Source organism: Canis aureus, chromosome 1, assembly GCF_053574225.1.
Source record: "Canis aureus isolate CA01 chromosome 1, VMU_Caureus_v.1.0, whole genome shotgun sequence".
NCBI classification, from domain to species: domain Eukaryota; kingdom Metazoa; phylum Chordata; class Mammalia; order Carnivora; family Canidae; genus Canis; species Canis aureus.
Window position 1 is genome coordinate 112,381,714 of NC_135611.1, and position 20,336 is coordinate 112,402,049.

The 20,336-nt window shown below is 47.2% G+C and overlaps 1 protein-coding gene across 6 annotated transcripts in view; it reads left to right on the forward strand.

Moving 5' to 3' along the window:
• LOC144284770 (cell adhesion molecule CEACAM8-like) overlaps window positions 1-20,336 on the forward strand; it is a 79,473-nt gene that overhangs the window by 21,558 nt on the left and 37,579 nt on the right. For 5 of the 6 annotated variants that reach the window (XM_077849761.1, XM_077849803.1, XM_077849792.1 and 2 more), the window contains one exon: window positions 4,495-4,770. In XM_077849761.1, coding sequence (XP_077705887.1) covers window positions 4,495-4,770 — 276 coding nt within the window. Of the gene's footprint in view, window positions 1-128; window positions 432-1,241; window positions 1,602-4,494; window positions 4,771-20,336 lie in introns of those variants that run through there. The other variant, XM_077849812.1, reaches the window with a different exon arrangement.

The window sequence follows — 20,336 nt, forward strand, 5'->3', positions numbered from 1 at the left end:
TGGGGGCGCGGACCCTGCACCTCGCCCCCAGCTGCGGGGCGCGCCCCGGACCCGACGCCCCGGGCTCGTGCTCGGGCCAAGCAGGCCGTGTGCGCGCGCTCGCGTCTGCCGGGAAATCCCCGCTGAAGACCGGAGGCCTCAGCAGCTGCGGGGACCCCCACGGGGACAGAGGAAGGGAACCCCGGGACCTGCCGTCGGGGGGGGGGCGGCGAGCCCCCGCCCGGCCCGCGTGACCCGGCCCCGCCCCCAGAGGCGGCCCCGCGCGGAGGGGGAAGGACGCGGCGCTGTGGGGCGGACCGCGGGGCCCGAGCGTCTGCGCGGCGGCAGCTGCTCTCACCCCGGCCGGACGGAGCGGGCAGCGGGCACCATGGAGCCCCCCTCGGCCTCTCCCCGAGCAGGGCGCGGCCCCTGGCAGGAGCTCCTGCTGGCCGGTGAGGGGGCCGATCCCCTGGGAGGGGCGGGAGGACCGGGGGAGCGGCGGCCTGGGGCCTGGGGCCTGGGGGGGCGGACGGGGCTCCGCGGGGGACGGGGCGGCGGGCGGGGCGGGGGAGCCGGCTCAGCGACGGGGCGGCCTCGGGATCTGCAAGTGGGGAGTGAGGGGCTGGGTCCCAAGGGCCTCCTCACCGGGGACTCAGTTTTGCAACCTGACGGGAACCACACCCAGGGACCCTAAACCCTGGCCTTGCCACCACCCTGGGGTCCTGACCGATAAGCGCCAGACTCGGAGGGCCCTGGGGACGCTCAGCCCTGGTATTTGCAGCCGGGCCACCCCGGGGGACAGCACAGAGCAGACCAGTCCCTGCTCCCTGAGCTCACTTCTCTGGGAGGAAGACAGACCCGCAGAGACATCTAGAAAGTCATGTCAGGTAAGGACAAGCCCCCTGAAGGGAACAGAGCAGGGAAAGGTCAGGACATTAAGACAGAAGGTCGTCAAGGAGGTGGTCAGGACAGGCTTCTCCCAAGAACCCCTGAGTGTGAGCAGGTATCTGAGGGCAGTCCGAGCCACAGACATCTGAGGGAGAGGGTTCAAAACAGAGGAAATTACCTTCAGAGGCCAGGAATTAGCATAATCATTCCACTGACTTTGACCAGCAGGAGACATAAACAGTCACCCAGGTATGTATGCATGTTTACACACCCACACCAAGAAGCTGGGGGATTAGAATCTGCTCCATGTCCAGGGCCCCAGCTCTCTATCCCAAAACACAGGTCCAAACACTGATCCGTCTCTTTCCTCGTAGTCTCACTCTTAGCCTTCTGGAACCCGCCCACCACTGCCCAAGTCACTGTGGAGTCTGTGCCTCCCAATGCTGCTGAAGGGAAGGATGCTCTTCTGCGGGTCCTCAATCTGCCTGGGGATACAGCAAGCCTTACCTGGTTCAGAGGGGAAACTGCATTGCCGACCCATAAAATTCTATTATATGTAATAGACACCAAAATCACTACCCCGGGGCCTGCATACAGCGGCAGAGAGACAATATACCCCAACGGATCCCTGCTGTTCCAGAACATCACCCTGAATGATGCCGGATCCCACATCCTACAAATCATAAACCAAAAATTTGAAACTGCACTAATACGGGGACAGCTCCGAGTATTCCGTGAGTACTGCCTCTCTCACCTCTGGTGTCGGGTGGGGGGAATTCTACTTCACACACACAGGATTCACAGGCCTGCACTGGGCCTCCATCCCTCTCTGCTTTATGTCCCTGTAGTGGTTCAAGCATTTACTGCAGGAACACAGAGGAGACACATTTCCAAAGATCAGAATTCACTTCCAGGATTCCAGCAGACATTCCCTGGAAAGAGAACAAGCCTGACAGGTGTAACTCAGCAAAGGGAGACAGATTCAGTCCAGCCCCTGGAGCTCCTCCCTGTCTGTGATCATGACTCTGAGAAAGACCCTGCAGGGCCCAGTTAGCGCCAGGCATGATGGGTCCCCTGGGATCCTCACATAGAAGCTCAGGCCAGAAAGCCACTCCCTAGAGTTTGTTTCATGGCTTCTGACTCCTGTGACCAAGCTAGGGGAGTCTGTGCTAGGTTTGGGTTTTGACTTCCTGGCAGGGCTGACTGGGAGCAATGATCTCCTGGTGCCTGAGTCCTGAGGTTCCTGAGCGGGTCACCCGCTAGGGCTCAGAATCTGGGGAGGGGCAGAGCCTGGTCCCTCACCTGAGAGGTGGGGTGGAGAGCAGAGATAGGCAAGGTTCCTGAGACAGTGGTGAACACCCTGGAGGACAGGAGACCCCAGAGGAAGGTCAGCACCCCCAGGAAGGAAGAGGAGAGAAGATGTTCCTGGCAGTAACTCCTGCACTTGGGATCTGGCCCAGGGAACTGTCTCTGACAGAGGCAAATAACAGATGTTTATTGGGCAGCTCCTCTATAGCCAGCCTTAGGTCAGGTAATTGTGAAAGATTTAGGTTAATTACAGAGAACACACGAAATCGAAAGCCATTTACTTAATTTTGATTTGGGGAAAACTGAGGCAAAGAGTGTTGGAGACGTTGGATCAGAGTCACACAGACCAGAGCAGCAGGCAGATCACAATCCCACAGGGTCTGTCTGCAGCCACGGCCCCATCTCCTCCTCCTCCACCCAGGGGGCCTTATTAGGCATCTTGGACCCTGAGACCAGCTGGTGGATCAGACCTTTCTTCTTAGGGATCCACAGCTCAAGGCAGGTTTTCTGGTCTGGGAAGGGAGAGCAAATGGAGAATTCATGGTTTTACTCAAGAACTAAATTACCTTCATCAACGATCAGAGTCAGTGCGGGGAATGCCCAGGCCTCCCCTCAGTGGCCGATCCACAGCTCCTGCACTGGACCTGGACTCACTGTTTCCTGATGTGTTGGTGTGATCCCACGGGCGTGTAAGGGAAAGGACTCCGCCCTCTCCTCCTGACCATGTACCCTGAACCCGCACAGGGCCCAACATCTCAATTGCTCTTTCATGAAGGAGGAAAGGAATGAATGAATGATTCCCAATCTCTTCAGATCTGGACCCTGATGCAGAGTCCTAGGAGGTCCTGACCATACCTGTTGCCTGTCCATTCAGGGACTGAGAGCCATGTTCTGTCCCTTTGACCACCAGCCCCTGAGGCCACTCCCAGAGAAGAGTCTCCTGATGCCTGTGGTGTTGCTACACCATGGGAGGATTTGCAGGGCTGCCCTGGCCCCTGCCCCTGGGTCAGCTGTGGGTTCTTCCTGCCTGGAGTCTTTGAAGTCACTTGTAACCCCCCCTGCTCACAGCCTGGGACATTTCTGGCTCCCTGTTCCTTCCATGTCCTTCATCTTCCTCCTCCTCCTCTTCAGCTGGGACTAGTCATGCTCTGCACAGGTCCCTGTACCCTTCAGCCTTCTCTGGATTCTTCCGGTAACCTGAGTGACCAGGCCCACCTTCCCAGGCTATTGCCTGGAGGACACAGAATTCAGAGCAGAGCCTCTTCCAGTCACCACCTGCTCTGAAAACATTTTATTTATTTATTTATTTGTTTGTTTGTTTGTTTGTTTGTTTGTTTGTTTATTTTTAGGGGGAGAGAGAGAGAGAACATGAGCAGGGAGCTTAATGCAGGACTTCATCTCAGGACCCTGGGACCATGACCTGAGTCAAAGGCAGACACTTAACCACTAAATAACCTAGATGCCCCCCCCTTTAGTCACCCCTGTCTGTAATCTGGCCAAACTGTGTCTCAGTTGTACCAGAGCCTCCATGGAGTGAGGTCACAGGGAAATGGGAAAGAGAGAGCCCTGACGCAGCCCCTCTACTGTGTCCTGACTCTGCAGTCTCCCAGTTCTCTCACACTGTGTGACCCCAGCACATTTGATCCCCCACTGAGAGAACACTGCATAATGGTGCCCACTGCAATATAGGTAGATGCCCCCATGACGTCCCTTCATGGCACAGAAGGAGCAATGCCAAAGTACATATTTATGCCCACAGCTAAGAGTACCAGCCTTCTGTGAAAACTGTGACCACTACTCTAAAGAGGTTCTCCCTGTAATAGTCAATCCACAGGCAGAAAGTAAAAGTCTTATTCAGACTGAGAAACCCTTTAGATTGGAGCTTCTCCAAACCTAAGCTCAGAAAGACTGGCTGGGCTGTTCTCATTTTCTAATTAATTGTTTCACAAAAGAGAAATAAATGCCTTCCCTTTCTATGTAAAGCTACCATACTAGAGAGAGGGCCTGATCTTTTCAGAAAGCTCAGGAAATGTTCCCAGGAAGCCAGTGGCTATAAAATTCCCCCTGATGTTGAGGATGCTGCACATGGAGATTTAGAAGGTTCCTGGTGCTGACGCTACAGAGATATCCAGGAAGAGCAGACACGTGACAGAGGGCCCTTGTTAGAGGGACAGCCCTGTCCTGACAGACTGCCACCTGAACAGACACTCAACCTTGTGCAGGAGGCAGGGCCATCCTCAGGGGCACCTTGACAGAGCTCCCTGGGTCCCTGGGCCCCAGGCCCACTCTCATGCTGTCACCTCCTCTGTTTCTCCACAGAGTCAATGTCCCAACCCCTTCTCACTGCCAGCAACACCACAGTCACAGAAGATGACTCTGTGGTCCTGACCTGCTCCTCAAGTAACACTGGGGTCTCTATCCAGTGGCTCTTCAATGGCCAGATTCTAATGCTCACGGATAGGAAGAAGCTGTCCCAGGACAACAGCACCCTCACCATAGACCCTGTCAGGAAGGAGGATGCTGGGAAATACGAGTGTGAGGTCTCCAATCCGGTCAGTTTCCGCAAAAGTGACCCTGTCAGGCTGGATGTGGAAGGTAAATGACACCTTGTCCTGTGTTACATCTCCCTGAGAAGATAACTCTACCAGTGATGTGCAAATGATAGAAGGCCCAGAGGGCAGGAGAGCAGAATAGAACCAGAGACCATTTCAGTAAACAAAATGGGAGTGTGGTGAAGACCTAAGTCTGTGAATCAAATACACTTAGTTTCTGATCCTAGGTCTGGCTTTTACTGTGTGACCTTACACAAGATTCCTTTCTTCCTCAACTACCATTTTTTGTGTGGTAAAATATACATAAGTTTTATCATTTTAACCATTTTAGGTATACAGTTCTGTAGTATATTTGTATTTTTGTGCAACCATCACCACCATCCATTAAACACTCCTGCCCCTAAACCCAGTAACCACCACCCTGCCCGCTGTCTCTTATGACTGTGATTATTCTAAGTACCTTGAATAAGTGGAACCATAAGAATATTTTTTTGTGTGTGTTGGTGTCTGGATTTCTTCACTTAGCATAAGGTCTTCAGGGTTCATCCATGGTGTGGTGCCCATCAGAATTCTGTTCCATTTTAAGACTGAATAATATTCCCTCATGTATGTGTATCACACTTTGTGTATCATTTGTCTGTTTATGAACTTTTGGGTTTTTTCTACCATTTGGCTCTTGTGAATAATGCTCTAGAAACATGGGTGTACAAATATCTATTGAAACCCCTGCTTTCAGTACTTTAGATTAGAGACTCAGAAGTGGAGATGCTGAATCAAATGATAATTCTTTGTTCATTTTTTGATGAACTGCTAAACCATTTCCACATTGATTGCACCGTTTTACATTCCGAACAGGAGAGGCAGGGAACTTCCAGCTCCACATCCTCACCAACACTTGTTTTCTGTTTTGAATTTTTTATTTTAATAATAGTCATGCTAATGGACACGAGTTGATATCTTATGAAGGTTTTTATCTTCATTTCCCTGATGATGAATGACGTAGAGCATCTTTTCATGTGGCTCTTGGCTATCTGGATGTCTTTTTTGGAGATGTGTCTGTTCAAGTCCTCTGCCTATTTCTGATTAGATTTTTTGTTGTTGAGATGTAGTTCTCTATTATGGATACTAAACCCCTGTGGGATATATGAATTGAAATATTTCATTCCACTCTGTGGGTTGTCTTTTTTTGTTGTTGATAGTGTCCTTTGATGTACAAAAGCTTTTAATTTAAATTGAAACCCAATTTATCTTTTGTTACCTGTGCTTTTACTTTCATATCCACGAAAATATTGCCAAATTCAAAGTCATGAAGCTTCGCACTGTATTTTTTCTAAGAGTTTGTATTATTCTAACTCTTACATGTAAGTCTGTGATCTACATTTAGTTAATTTTTTTGTCTTTGGTGTTAAGTAAGGGTTCAGTTCCTTTGCATGCACATATTGATTTCCCAACACCCATTTGCTGGAAAGACTGACTTTTCTCCAATGTGAATGGTCTTGGCACCCCTGTCATAAATGGTTTGACCGTGTATGTAAGGGTTATTTCTGGAATCTCTATGATATTCGTCTATTTGTTTGTCTTCATGCGAGTACTACACTGTTTTGGTTACTGTAGTTTAGCGGTAAGTTTTGAAATCAGGAAAGATGAGTCCTTCACCTTTGTTCTTTCTTAAGATTGTTTTGGATATTTTGAGGTCCCTTGAAATTCCATATGAATTTTAGGATAGAACTCTATTTCTGCAAAAAAAAAAAAAAAGAGTCTTGGGTTTTGATCAAGATTGTATTGAATCTGCAGATCACTTTGTGTAGTACAGTCATCCTTACAATATTAAGTATTCCAGCCCATGAACATGGAATGTCTTTCCATTTATTTAGGTCTTTAAATTCTTTCAGCAATGCTTTGTAGTTTTCAGTGTGTAAGTCTTTCACCTCCTTGGTTAAATTAGTTGCTAAGTATTTTATTCTTCTTGATGCTGTGGTAAATAGAATTTTCGTAATTTACTCCTCAGACTATTCATTGTTAGTGTGTAGAAATACAACTGATTTTTGCATATCAATTTCATATCTTACAACTTTGCTGCATTTATTAGTTAAGACATATTTTATGTGGACCCTTTAGTGTTTCCTGTGTGTGAGTTCATGTCATTTGTGGACAAAGATCATTTTCTTCTCTCTAATTTTTTTTTCTTCTCTCTAATTTTGATGTCTTTCATTTCTTTTACTTGTCCCTCCACCTCTCACATAAGCTGAGACCAAGCTGAACCAGTCCCCGCATCCCCTCTCATCCGCCTTAATTCACACATAATTCAAATGTTCACCTCTCATTTTCACTCAGCCTCAGCCTGCACACAGCTCCTTCTATTAAAGGTCTTTCCTGGGGATATCTGGGTAGCTCAGCGGTTTAGCACCTGCCTTCGGCCCAGGGCGAAATTCTGGAGTCCCGGGATCAAGTCCCACATCAGTTTCCCTGCATGGGGCTTGCTTCTCCCTCTGCCTGTATCTCTGCCTCTCTCTCTCTCTCTCTCTCTCTCTCTGTCTCTCTGTCTCTCTCTGGGTCTCTCATGAATAAATAAATAAAATCTTAAAAAATAAAAATAAAAAAGAAAGGTCTTTCCTGTTACGTGGCTGCTGCAACGAGAATCATGAGAGTCACTACTGAATCTTGGTCCCACCTGCCCCATGTGGAATCTGTCACCAGAGACTCTGCGTGTCTCCCACCTGCCCCAACATGTTTCATATTTCTCCAAAACTTTCTCCTTTTTTTTTTCTCCAAAACTTTCTTCATCACTAAGATCACAGTCCAAATCGCCATTTTCTATGTGGACCTGGTTGGGTCTAATTGGTCTTTTATGGGTTCAGTTCCTACTGTTGCTGTAACAAAGTAGCACCACCTTAGGGGCTTAAAGCAACACAGTTGCTGAATCCTAGAGTTTGGTAGATCAGAAGCCTGACACATACATATCCATAAGTATCCCCCAAGATAAGTTCCCTCCTACAGGCTGGCCAATTTACAACCTGAATTCCCTGTTGCCATGTACAGTCACATATTCACAGTCTCTGGAGAGCAGGGTATGAAATCTCTGGGGTCACTCTTTGCCTGCTGCCCTCAGGTTCCACTGTCTTCACTCTCGGGGCCTTTTCCATCCAGCAAGAGGAGTGATATCACTAGAATATCATCATGTAAAATAGATCATGTCACTTTTGGAATACAAATCAATCCATCAACAAATACACAATCTCATAAGAGTCTTCTGATGGCACATCGAATAAGAAACAGTACCCCTCCTGTGGCACCCAAACCCCTGCATGATGGGTCCCCAGACTTCAGGTGCCTTGGCTGCTCAGGTTTGAGGACAGGTGGATGTGAGTACGGAAGGTGGGTCTCCAGGTTTCTTCATTCTTTGGAGTATATCCCATTTATTTTTCTTGTGTGGTGAGGTCATGAAGACTGCAATCTCAGGATCATTGTCACCCTGAAAACTGCCATTGTCATTTTGAATGATGCCTTTTCCTCCTACACCTTTACCCTCCATGGTGTCTCTTGAGCCAGGGCCCTTCCTCTGGGACTTCAGATTCATCACCTGCTTTCTTTATTTTTAATAATAAATTTATTTTTTATTGGTGTGCAATTTGCCAACATACAGAATAACACCCAGTGCTCATCCCGTCAAGTGCCCCCCTCAGTGCCCATCACCCATTCACCCCCACCCCCTGCCCTCCTCCCCTTCCACCACCCCTAGTTCGTTTCCCAGAGTTAGGAGTCTTCATGTTCTGTCTCCCTTTCTGATATTTCCTACCCATTTCCTCTCCCTTCCCTTCTATTCCCTTTCACTATTATTTATATTCCCCAAATGAATGAGACCATATAATGTTTGTCCTTCTCCGATTGACTTATTTCACTCAGCATAATACCCTCCAGTTCCATCCACGTTGAAGCAAATGGTGGGTATTTGTCGTTTCCAACGGCTGAGTAATATTCCATTGTATACATAAACCACATCTTCTTTATCCATTCATCTTTCGATGGACACCGAGGCTCCTTCCACAGTTTGGCTATTGTGGACATTGCCGCTAGAAACATCAGGGTGCAGGTGTCCCGGTGTTTCATTGCATCTGCATCTTTGGGGTAAGTCCCCAACAGTGCAATTGCTGGTCGTAGGGCAGGTCTATTTTTAACTCTTTGAGGAACCTCCACACAGTTTTCCAGAGTGGCTGCACCAGTTCCCATTCCCACCAACAGTGCAAGAGGGTTCCCTTTTCTCCGCATCCTCTCCAACATTTGTGGTTTCCTGCCTTGTTAATTTCCCCCATTCTCACTGGTGTGAGGTGGTATCTCATTGTGGTTTTGATTTGTATTTCCCTGATGGCAAGTGATGCAGAGCATTTTCTCATGTCCGTGTTGGCCATGTCTATGTCTTCCTCTGCATCACGTGCTTTCATCCCTGTGCACATGTATTTGGGAGGGCAGCCCCTGCAAGGAAGGTGTCTCAGGCTACCAGTAGCTGGGGATGCCTGGGCTTCGTACACCCAAGCTGCACACACTCCTAGACAAAGGGAAGCTCCACTCAACAAGTCCTGCATGGCTACTGTTGTCCAGGACTGCATGAGGGTCATGACTGTGGGAAGAAATACTGTCTTTATGTGAACCCCAAGGGTACTCTGGAGTCCAGAATGAGTGCTGGCTCCAAAAGCACCATCTGGCTCAGCCATTTATCATGGTTGATATTCCAAGAAGCAATTCTCTGGTACCTTTCCAGGACTCTGAGCCTCTACCCACTCCGAGGGGTTCCCTTGATGCCTGTTCTGGTGCCTGAGAGTGGGAGAAATGTCACCTTTGCACATGTGCTCTCCTTGTCCCAACCGTCTGTTAATGCCATGAGTGACTCTCCTCCTCTCTCCTCTGCAATGCCAACTAGACGCTATACCACTAGGCACTAATCCATTTAACATCAGAAAAGGCAAAGGTTTTCTTAAACATAAAGGAGCTTCAAAGACCACACAGAACACCAAACTCAGAAACTTCCCAACCTGCTCATCTAAGGTGTCTCCCTCCCTATCATCCCCTGTCCTCATTCTTTTTTTTCTTTAATTTGTATCTGTATTCTATTTTATTTTTTATTTAAAAAGGTATTTAAAAAAAAATAAAAAAAATAAAAAGGTATTTTAAATCGGCTCTATGCAAGCATAACATCCAACACGGGGCTTGAATAGACAAGCCTGAGATCAAGACCTAATCTGAGATCAAGACTTGGATGCTTCAACAACTGAGCTATCCAGGAACCTCAATTTTTACTTTTTTTTAAAAGTAAACTCTATGTGGAGTCTGAGCCCACTTCATTGAGATACAAAGCTTTGCACAGCAAACAGTTGACAAAACCCAACAAAGTCCTTACAGAATGGGAGAAGGTATTGGCAAATAGCACTTCAGATAAAGGGCTAGTATCCAAGATATATAAAGAACTTTTCAAACTCAACAACCAAAAACCAAAGAATCCAGGTAAGAAATGTGAAGAACACATGAAGAGACATTTCTTTTAATTTCTTTTGGGGGTAGTTTGTTGTTAATGCTAACAACAGAGAGATTTTGTATGTTGATTTTGTATCCTGCAAATTTATTGAAATTATTTATGAGTTTGACAGTTTTCAGGGGGATCTTTATGTCTTTGGACATATAATCTCATATCATCTGCAAACAGACATAATTGTACTTATTTCTTTCCAATTGGTTGCATTCTGTTTTTTCCTTCTAATTATTTTGACTTGGATTTCTGAACTCTGTTGATTACATCTTGTTCAAATGGTATATGTACATTCTATGTAAACTAGAAGAAACATTTTCAGTGTTTCATCATAGAGTATGATGCTAGCTACGGGCATTTCATATATATTTTTTTATTTTATTTTATTTTATTTTATTTTATTTTATTTTATTTTATTTTATTTATTCATGATAGGTACGCAGTGAGAGAGAGAGAGAGAGTCAGAGACACAGGCAGAGGGAGAAGCAGGCTCCATGCACCGGGAGCTCGACGTGGGACTCGATCCCGGGTCTCCAGGATCGTGCCCTGGGCAAAAGGCAGGCGCTAAACCACTGTGCCACCCAGAGATCCCTACATATATATCTTTATTATGATGTGGTAGTTTCTTGTATTCCTAATGGTGCCAGTATTCTGTATACAGTAAACCACTTCTCTACAGGAGGTTTTCGCCATGAGAGTCAACCCACAGATCTGGAGGTGAAAAGCTTCAGAGTGAGAAATCCTGTAGATTGAAAACTTTTTGAATCCTAGGCTATGAAGCCTGTCTCATTCCTTAGTAAATTGCCTTCCCTATTTTCCATAAAGCTGCCTTGGACACAGAGAGGGAAGGGTTTTGAGTCTTCTTCCCCCATGAAAGGATGTAAGGAAAGAGGCTTGACCTTTTAAAGTCACAAAAATTGAAGAAACGAATCCATGGGGGAAAAATGCCACCCGATTATGAGGATTATGGACACATGGATATAGGAGATGTTCCTGCTGCTGATACTACAGAGCTGTCCAGTCGGAGCAGACACGTGAATGAGGCAATGTGAGGGCCAGAGGGGGAGGCATAGCCCTCTCCTTACATTCAACACTTGAACAAAGACACTCATCCTTCTGCAGATAGCAGAGCCATTCCCCGAGTCACCATTACATAGCTCACTGTGGCCTCAGGTTGGCCAAGATCTCAGAGGAAACAGCATAGGCCTAAGCTCCAGGCTCATGCTCCTTCCATTACCTCTGTTTCTCCACAGATCCAGTGAACCAGCCCTCTCTCTAGGCCAGAAATGCCATAGACATAGAACATAATACCAATGCCATAGAACAGAAAGACTCTGTGGTCCTGATCTGCTCCACAAATAACACTGGGGTTCCATCCAGTGGTTCTTCAATGGGCAGAATCTAAAGCTCATAGTGTGGATAGAGCTGTCTCGGGTCAACAGTACCCTGCCCATAAGCCCTGTCAGGAGGGAGGCTGCTGGGAATTACCAGTGTGAGGTCTCCAACCTGGTTAGTTCCAGCTGAAGTGATCCCCTCAGAGTGATTGTGAGCTTTGAGTGACCTTCAACTCCTTCACTTTCCTTCCTGTATATTTTCCTGGCATGGGATGGATAAAGACCTGCAGGAAATGTAGGCCTGTAGGACTTTGTGGATAAGATAACCAGACTAAGAATAATCTTGTAGCCTTTTGGTTCTGATATGTACCAGCTGTTGGACCTTGGGAAAGACACTCAAGCTCCTGAGCCTGAGTGTTCTCACCTATAAAAGTGGAAACAACAGCTGGATCTTAAGGCTGTTGTGAAGGTTGTTAATATGAGCTCATGAGATGAAATCCTGAGACAGCTTCATACACAAATTTGGGACTCAATCAAATTTAGCAGCTATTATGTTTTTTGTCATTAACCTTTTTGTGACTAGCTGTAATATCACGTGGAATTGGGATTCACTGTTGTCTTCTCACATTACAGGTCTGTGACCTTCACTGATTTAGTTAAGCCCTTTCCACACTTAGACGCTCATTTTGCACAGTGGGGATTACACCCTCAAGAGCAGAGAAGCAGATGAGATTAAATATAAAGTATATCCAAAGTGCTTTACACAGAACTGCCCTCAGAAGTCATCAGGTAATGTTATTCCCTTTAATCAGCGTTGAGTGGACAGATAAGGGTCTCCCTTTAAGAGTATCAATGAGAATGAAAGGGAAGACACAGGGGAGAAGCATTTTGTGATAGGAAGATGAACAGAATGGTGGTACTGGTGGGGGACAACATGAAAATTAGAGAAATTTCATGGTTTCATCTGAGGAAGAGATGTGATGCAGCAGTCTGGGGGTGAGGACTCTGTGGTGACAACCACCCAGACCTTAGTGGCCTTGACTTCCTCCATAAGCAGGCCCTTCCTTCTTGGCCCCTCGTGGTATCCCCAGATTTGACTTCATACACCTTCCCTTCCCTTTTTACATATTTCAGACAAAAGAAACAGCACAGGCCTCCGTTTGGGGTCCATCATTGGCATTGCACTCGGGGTTCTGCTCGGACTAGCACTCATGGCTGCCCTGGGGTGTCTCCTGCTCCACACAAGGAGTAGAAGGTATGATGGCATTTCTCACAGCTGATCACGTCCCACAGCTGACTTCCAGGCAGGAGGGAGAGCCAGTCCTGACCTAGGATTCCGGTGGCTCTTCCAGGGCTCCCAACTGCCCCCTGGATTGTCCCTCTCATTCCATCTGGCTCCTTCCTCGCCAGCTGCAGTCCTGGATGCTTCCTTCACAGCCTCGTTGGTTGTAAATTAGACACAATTGGGGAACAGCTCCTCAGGGTGGTCCTGGTTCACTTGGCAAATCTACAGCAGTGCTGACAGGAGTAAGGGCTCAATAAAGGGCATTTCTCATGGTTTATTTAAGTCCACGAGTCCTGTGGGGGGGATTTGCAGCCTCAGGATGTAAGGGAGGTCCTGGGGAAGCTCACACAGCAGAGTGGAAGAACCTGACAGGGCACGTGGGATGGTCACCCCAAATTGCAGATGCAGGAACCATGACAGCACCACGCTCACTTGTGTGAGACCAGAGAACCTGGGATCACCTAGGGAAGGTCCTGGGATGTACTTTATGCCTCTTCCAGGAAGATGGAGATAGAGGATGGGTCATTGTCACATACAGCATCTCCTGGCCTTAGGGGGCAAAGGAATTACACAGCAGGGGCCCCACATTCAGGGATCCAGCATCCCCAGGGTTCCCAACATGTCCTGAACATGACACTGCAGCCTTGCCCCTTCTACAAATTCAAATCCTCATGTTCTATATCTTTCCTGGGTGGTCCATCACTTTTCAGAACAGGTTCTCCTAGACACCATCAACCTCTAAGGCATCGTATCTGGGCCCAGGACAGACTTGCTCCAACGCCTTTCCTTATCCCCTCTCCTGGACCCTTGCCCTGCTAAACAACAGTGGTGGAGAGAGGGTTTCTGTAACTCCTGCCTGATTGACTCTCCTCCTTATCCCCAACTATAACAACAAAACTGCGACCTCGCCCTGCAACCCTCACACTTAAGCCTGATCTTTCTTAGGGTCAGTCCCTGCTGTGATCTCAAAGAACTCCGGAGCCCAGCATCCACCCCCGGTAAGTATCTCTTCAGCCCAGGCATGTCTAGGAGCTCTGTAGTCCTGCCCCACAGTGTCCACTCCTAGAGTCACCCCATGGGGTTTCTGACCCTTTCTCTGGGGCTTCACCACAGGCGAACTCCACTGTGCATATTCCCTGACTTCTGGAGTTTGGATCATGGGTCATAACCTGGCACTCACTGTGCTCTAAATGGCCCATGGGTCTCTCCCTGGGAGGTGCTTCTTCTTCCCTGGACCCTGAGAGCTCAGGACTTGTCCCTGCCTGGGATGGTAGGCCCAAGCTTCTTTACAACTCTGGGTGCTGACCTCTGTCTCTGCCCCCAGGCCATGGTGCAGCCAGCAGGTGCACATACCCGGTAAGTTCACTCCTTCTCCTACTCTTTTCACTGGGATCCAGGTTGTCTCAGCTTAAGGTAGGACCAGCAAACAATTTAGCTTCATTTGCATGCACTGCCTCCCCTAGACTAGCCCGGACAAGGCAAGTCCCATTCTGGCCAGGAATATACCTCGTCTGAGGCAGGATCCAGCACCCCTCCCCCCCCCCCCGGCCTGAGATTTCTTATTCCCCTGAGATAGCCAAAGTTGAACCCTGGAATCCAGCCATGGGCTGGATGGGCCCCAGGGTTCCTGGGCTAACAGGAATGGTGCAGGGAGTACAGTGGGGAGTGGTCTGGGAGAGGGTTATGGGTCAAAAGATTTGTAGAATGCTGTTCAAGAGGCGGAACTGGTCACTCCTGTAGAGAAATGACCCTTCCTCTCTGCTACCAACACCCATTCTCTCCTGTTAGGACTCCCTGCCCAGCTCCACAGCAGCAGTTCCTATCTACCAGGTGAGTGTGGGCAATTGAATGTTCTGGTCCCTGAAGCCCAAAGGGGCCGTGGGTTTGCCCAAGCCTGCCCTAGGCTGTGCTCTCAGTTTCAGAAAATAGAAGAGCAAGGGGAACAGGGGGTAGTAGGGGGAAGAAGGGGCTTGAGGCAGAAACATGCCTCATGGCCAAGGTCCCAGAGAGCGGCCAGGTGGGACTAGAACCTGAAAGTCACACAGATAAGTTCACAGAAGGTTACAGGGGCTCAGAGGCCTCTTCTTGTTTTACAGGAATTACAACACCCTGAGAAAAACATTTACTGCCAGATCAACCACAAAGCAGAAGTGGCTTCCTAATTACCTCATGGCACTTCTCCTTCCTATCACCCAGACCCTAGGTGGGGTCAGAAGCTGCAGCCTGAGCCAGAGAACCAGTTCTAAGCCTTGAGGACAATCAGGGACATGGACCCAGGGTTGGATACCACATGTTCTCTGGAGATCCACAGGCTTGCCTGAAACAAAGGCCTGCATCTCCCAGGAAGTATAGGTTCCCATGGAAAGTTTCCTTACCCCTGACTCACCGGAGACATGTCAAGAAGATCTGAATAAAGAGGAATCTTCCCTTCTTTTACCCTTTGTGTGTGTGTGTGTGTGTGTGTGTGTGTGTGTGAATGGCAATTAGCAGAAATTTACCCAGGGACACCTGGCTGGGTCAGTGTCCTAGGGATCCCATAGGAATTTACTTTAAAAAAGAATAGAGAGGAAGGGCAAGATGGCAGAAGAGTAGGGTCCCCAAATCACCTGTCCCCACCAAATTACCTAGAAAACCTTCAAATTATCCTGAAAATCTATGAATTCGGCCTGAGAATTAAAGAGAGAACGCCTGGAATGCTACAGTGAGAAGAGTTCGCGCTTCTATCAAGGTAGGAAGACGGGAAAAGAGAAATAAAGAAACAAAAGGCCTCCAAGGAGGAGGGGCCCCGCGAGGAGCCGGGCTGAGGCCGGGGCGAGTGTCCCCAGGACAGGAGAGCCCCGGTCCGGGAGAAGCAGGAGCTGCACCAACCTTCCCGGGCGGAAAGGGTCTCCCAGGGAGTTGGAGCAGGACCCAGGAGGTCGGGGATGCCCTCGGGCTCCCTGGGACAGTAACAGACACCTGTGCGCCCAGGAGAGTGCGCCGAGCTCCCTAAGGGCTGCAGCGCACACGGCGGGACCCGGAGCAGCTCGGAGGGGCTCGGGCGGTGGCTCCGTGGAGGCAGCTGCCCGGCTCCGGGAGCAGCTCCGAGGGGCTCGGGCAGAGGAGGAGGCTCCATGTGGAGGGGGGTGCACGGCTCCGGGAGTAGCTCGGAGGGGCTCGGGCAGAGGAAGGGGATCCATGCGGAGGGGGCTGCGCGGTTCCAGGAGCAGCACGGAGGGGCTCGCCGGCGGCTCCGCGGAGGGGGCTGCCGGGCGGGAGCGCGAATCCAACAGCGCAGGCCCCGGAGCACAGGGCGCCGGGACACAGCCCAAGATCTGGCCTCCCCTGGGACAGGCAGAGGCCGGGAGGGCCCAGGACAGCAAGGACGCTCCTGCCCCGAGCTGAGCAGATCAGCGGCCCCGCCCCGGAGCCTCCAGGCCCTGCAGACGGAGAGGACAGCTCCGTAGTTACTGCGAGAGCTGAAGCCAGGGCTCCAGAGCTGGCCCTGCCACTGCGGTTGTTCCTCCTGGGGCATCACGGGGTAAACAACCCCCACTGAGCCCTGCACCAGGCAGGGGGCAGAGCAGCTCCCCCAAGTGCTAACACTTGAAAATCAGCACAACAGGCCCCTCCCCAGAAGACCAGATAGACGGACAGGGTCCAGGGGAAGTCAAGGGACTTAAAGTATACAGAAGCAGAAGATAATCCCCCGTGGTTCTTTTGTTTGTTTGTTTGTTGTTTTGTTTTGCTTTTTGATTTGTTTCCTTCCCCCATCCCTTTTTTTCCTTTCTTTTTTTTTCTTTCTCTTTTTCTTCTTTTTTTCTTTTTTTCTACCTTTTTTTTTTCCTCTTTCTCTTTTCTTTCCTTCTTTCTCTCATCTCTTTTTCTCCTTTTCCCAATACAACTTGCTTTTGGCCACTCTGCACTGAGCAAAATGACTAGAAGGAAAACCTCACCTCAAAAGAAAGAATCAGAAACAGTCCTCTCTCCCACAGAATTACAAAATCTGGATTACAATTCAATGTCAGAAAGACAATTCAGAAACACTATTATACAGCTACTGGTGGCTCTAGAAAAAAGCATGAAGGACTCAAGAGACTTCATGACTGCAGAATTTAGAGCTAATCAGGCAGAAATTAAAAATCAATTGAATGAGATGCAATCCAAACTAGAAGTCCTAACGACGAGGGTTAATGAGGTGGAAGAACGAGTGAGTGACATAGAAGACAAGTTGATAGCAAAGAGGGAAACTGAGGAAAAAAGAGACAAACAATTAAAAGACCATGAAGATAGATTAAGGGAAATAAACGACAGCCTGAGGAAGAAAAACCTACGTTTAATTGGTGTTCCCGAGGGCGCCGAAAGGGCCAGAGGGCCAGAATATGAACATTTTTTTAAATTTATTTATGATAGTCACACAAAGAGAAAGAGAGAGAGAGAGAGGCAGAGACATAGGCAGAGGGAGAAGCAGGCTCCATGCACTGGGAGCCCAATGTATGTATTTGAACAAATTCTAGCTGAAAACTTTCCTAATCTGGGAAGGGAAACAGGCATTCAGATCCAGGAAATAGAGAGATCCCCCACCCCCCTAAAATCAATAAAAATCGTTCAACACCTCGACATTTAATAGTGAAGCTTGCAAATTCCAAAGATAAAGAGAAGATCCTTAAAGCAGCAAGAGACAAGAAATCCCTGACTTTTATGGGGAGGAGTATTAGGGTAACAGCAGACCTCTCCACAGAGACCTGGCAGGCCAGAAAGGGCTGGCAGGATATATTCAGGGTCCTAAATGAGAAGAACATGCAACCAAGAATACTTTATCCAGGAAGGCTCTCATTCAAAATGGAAGGAGAGATAAGAGCTTCAAGACAGGCAGCAACTGAAAGAATATGTGACCTCCAAACCAGCTCTGCAAGAAATTTTAAGGGGGACTCTTAAAATTCCCCTTTAAGAAGAAGTCCAGTGGAACAATCCTCAAAAACAAGGACTGAATAGATATCATGATGACACTAAACTCATATCTCTCAATAGTAACTCTGAACGTGAACGGGCTTAATGACCGCATCAAAAGGCACAGGGTTTCAGACTGGATAAAAAAAGTAGGACCCATCTATTTGCTGTCTACAAGAGACTCGTTTTAGACAGAAGGACACCTACAGCCTGAAAATAAAAGGTTGGAGAACCATTTACCATTCAAATGGTCCTCAAAAGAAAGCAGGGGTAGCCATCCTTATATCAGATAAACTAAAATTTACCCTGAAGACTGTAGTGAGAGATGAAGAGGGACACTATATCATACTTAAAGGATCTATCCAACAAGAGGACTTAACAATCCTCAATATATATGCCCCGAATGTGGGAGCTGCCAAATATATAAATCAATTAATAACCAAAGTGAAGAAATACTTAGATAATATAATACACTTATACTTGGTGACTTTATTCAAGCTCTTTCTATACTTGATAGGTCTTCTAAACACAACATCTCGAAGAAATGAGAGCTTTAAATGATACACTGGACCAGATGGATTTCACAGATATCTACAGAACTTTACATCCAAACTCTACTGAATACACATTCTTCTCAAGTGCCCATGGAACTTTCTCCAGAATAGACCACATACTGGGTCACAAATCGGGTCTGAACCAATACCAAAAGATTGGGATCGTCCCCTGCATATTCTCAGACCATAATGCCTTGAAATTAGAACTAAATCACAACAAGAAGTTTGGAAGGACCTCAAACACGTGGAGCTTAAGGACCATCCTGCTAAAAGATGAAAGGGTCAACCAGGAAATTAAGGAAGAATTAAAAAGATTCATGGAAACTAATGAGAATGAAGATACAACCGTTTAAAATCTTTGGGATGCAGCAAAAGCAGTCCTAAGGGGGAAATACATCGCAATACAAGCATCCATTCAAAAACTGGAAAGAACTCAAATACAGAAGCTAACCTTACACATAAAGGAGCTAGAGAAAAAACAGCAAATAGATCCTACACCCAGGAGAAGAAGAGAGTTAGTAAAGATTCGAGCAGAACTCAACAAAATCGAGACCAGAAGAACTGTGGAAAAGATCAACAAAACCAGGAGTTGGTTCTTTGAAAGAATTAATAAGATAGATAAACCATTAGCCAGCCTTATTAAAAAGAAGAGAGAGAAGACTCAAATTAATAAAATCATGAATGAGAAAGGAGAGATCACTACCAACACCAAGGAAATACAAACGATTTTAAAAACATATTATGAACAGCTATACGCCAATAAATTAGGCAATCTAGAAGAAATGGACGCATTCCTGGAAAGCCACAAACTACGAAAACTGGAACAGGAAGAAATAGAAATCCTGAACAGGCCAATAACCAGGGAGGAAATCGAAGCAGTCATCAAAAACCTCCCAAGACACAAGAGTCCAGGGCCAGATGGCTTCCCAGGGGAATTCTATCAAACGTTTAAAGAAGAAACCATACCTATTCTCCTAAAGCTGTTTGGAAAGATAGAAAGAGATGGAGTACTTCCAAAATCGTTCTATGAGGCCAGCATCACCTTAATTCCAAAACCAGACAAAGACCCAACCAAAAAGGAGAATTACAGACCAATATCCCTGATGAACATGGATGCAAAAATTCTCAACAAGATACTGGCCAATAGGATCCAACAATACATTAAGAAAATTATTCACCATGACCAAGTAGGATTTATCCCCGGGACACAAAGCTGGTTCAACACCCGTAAAACAATCAATGTGATTCATCATATCAGCAAGAGAAAAACCAAGAATGATATGATCCTCTCATTAGATGCAGAGAAAGCATTTGACAAAATACAGCATCCATTCCTGATCAAAATTCTTCAAGTGTAGGGATAGAGGGAACATTCCTCAACATCTTAAAAGCCATCTACGAAAAGCCACAGCAAATATCATTCTCAATGGGGAAACCCTGGGAGCCTTTCCCCTAAGAACAGGAACAAGACAGGGATGTCCACTCTCACCACTGCTATTCAACATAGTACTGGAAGTCCTAGCCTCAGCAATCAGACAACAAAAAGACATTAAAGGCATTCAAATTGGCAAAGAAGAAGTCAAACTCTCCCTCTTTGCTGATGACATGATACTCTACATAGAAAACCCAAAAGTCTCCACCCCAACTTTGCTAGAACTCACACAGCAATTTGGTAGCGTGGCAGGATACAAAATCAATGCCCAGAAATCAGTGGCATTTCTATACACTAACAATGAGACTGAAGAAAGAGAAATTAAGGAGTCAATCCCATTTACAATTGCACCCAAAAGCATAAGATACCTAGGAATAAACCTAACCAAAGAGGTAAAGGATCTATACCCTCAAAACTATAGAACACTTCTGAAAGAAATTGAGGAAGACACAAAGAGATGGAAAAATATTCCATGCTCATGGATTGGCAGAATTAATATTGTGAAAATGTCAATGTTACCCAGGGCAATGTACACATTTAATGCTATCCCTATCAAA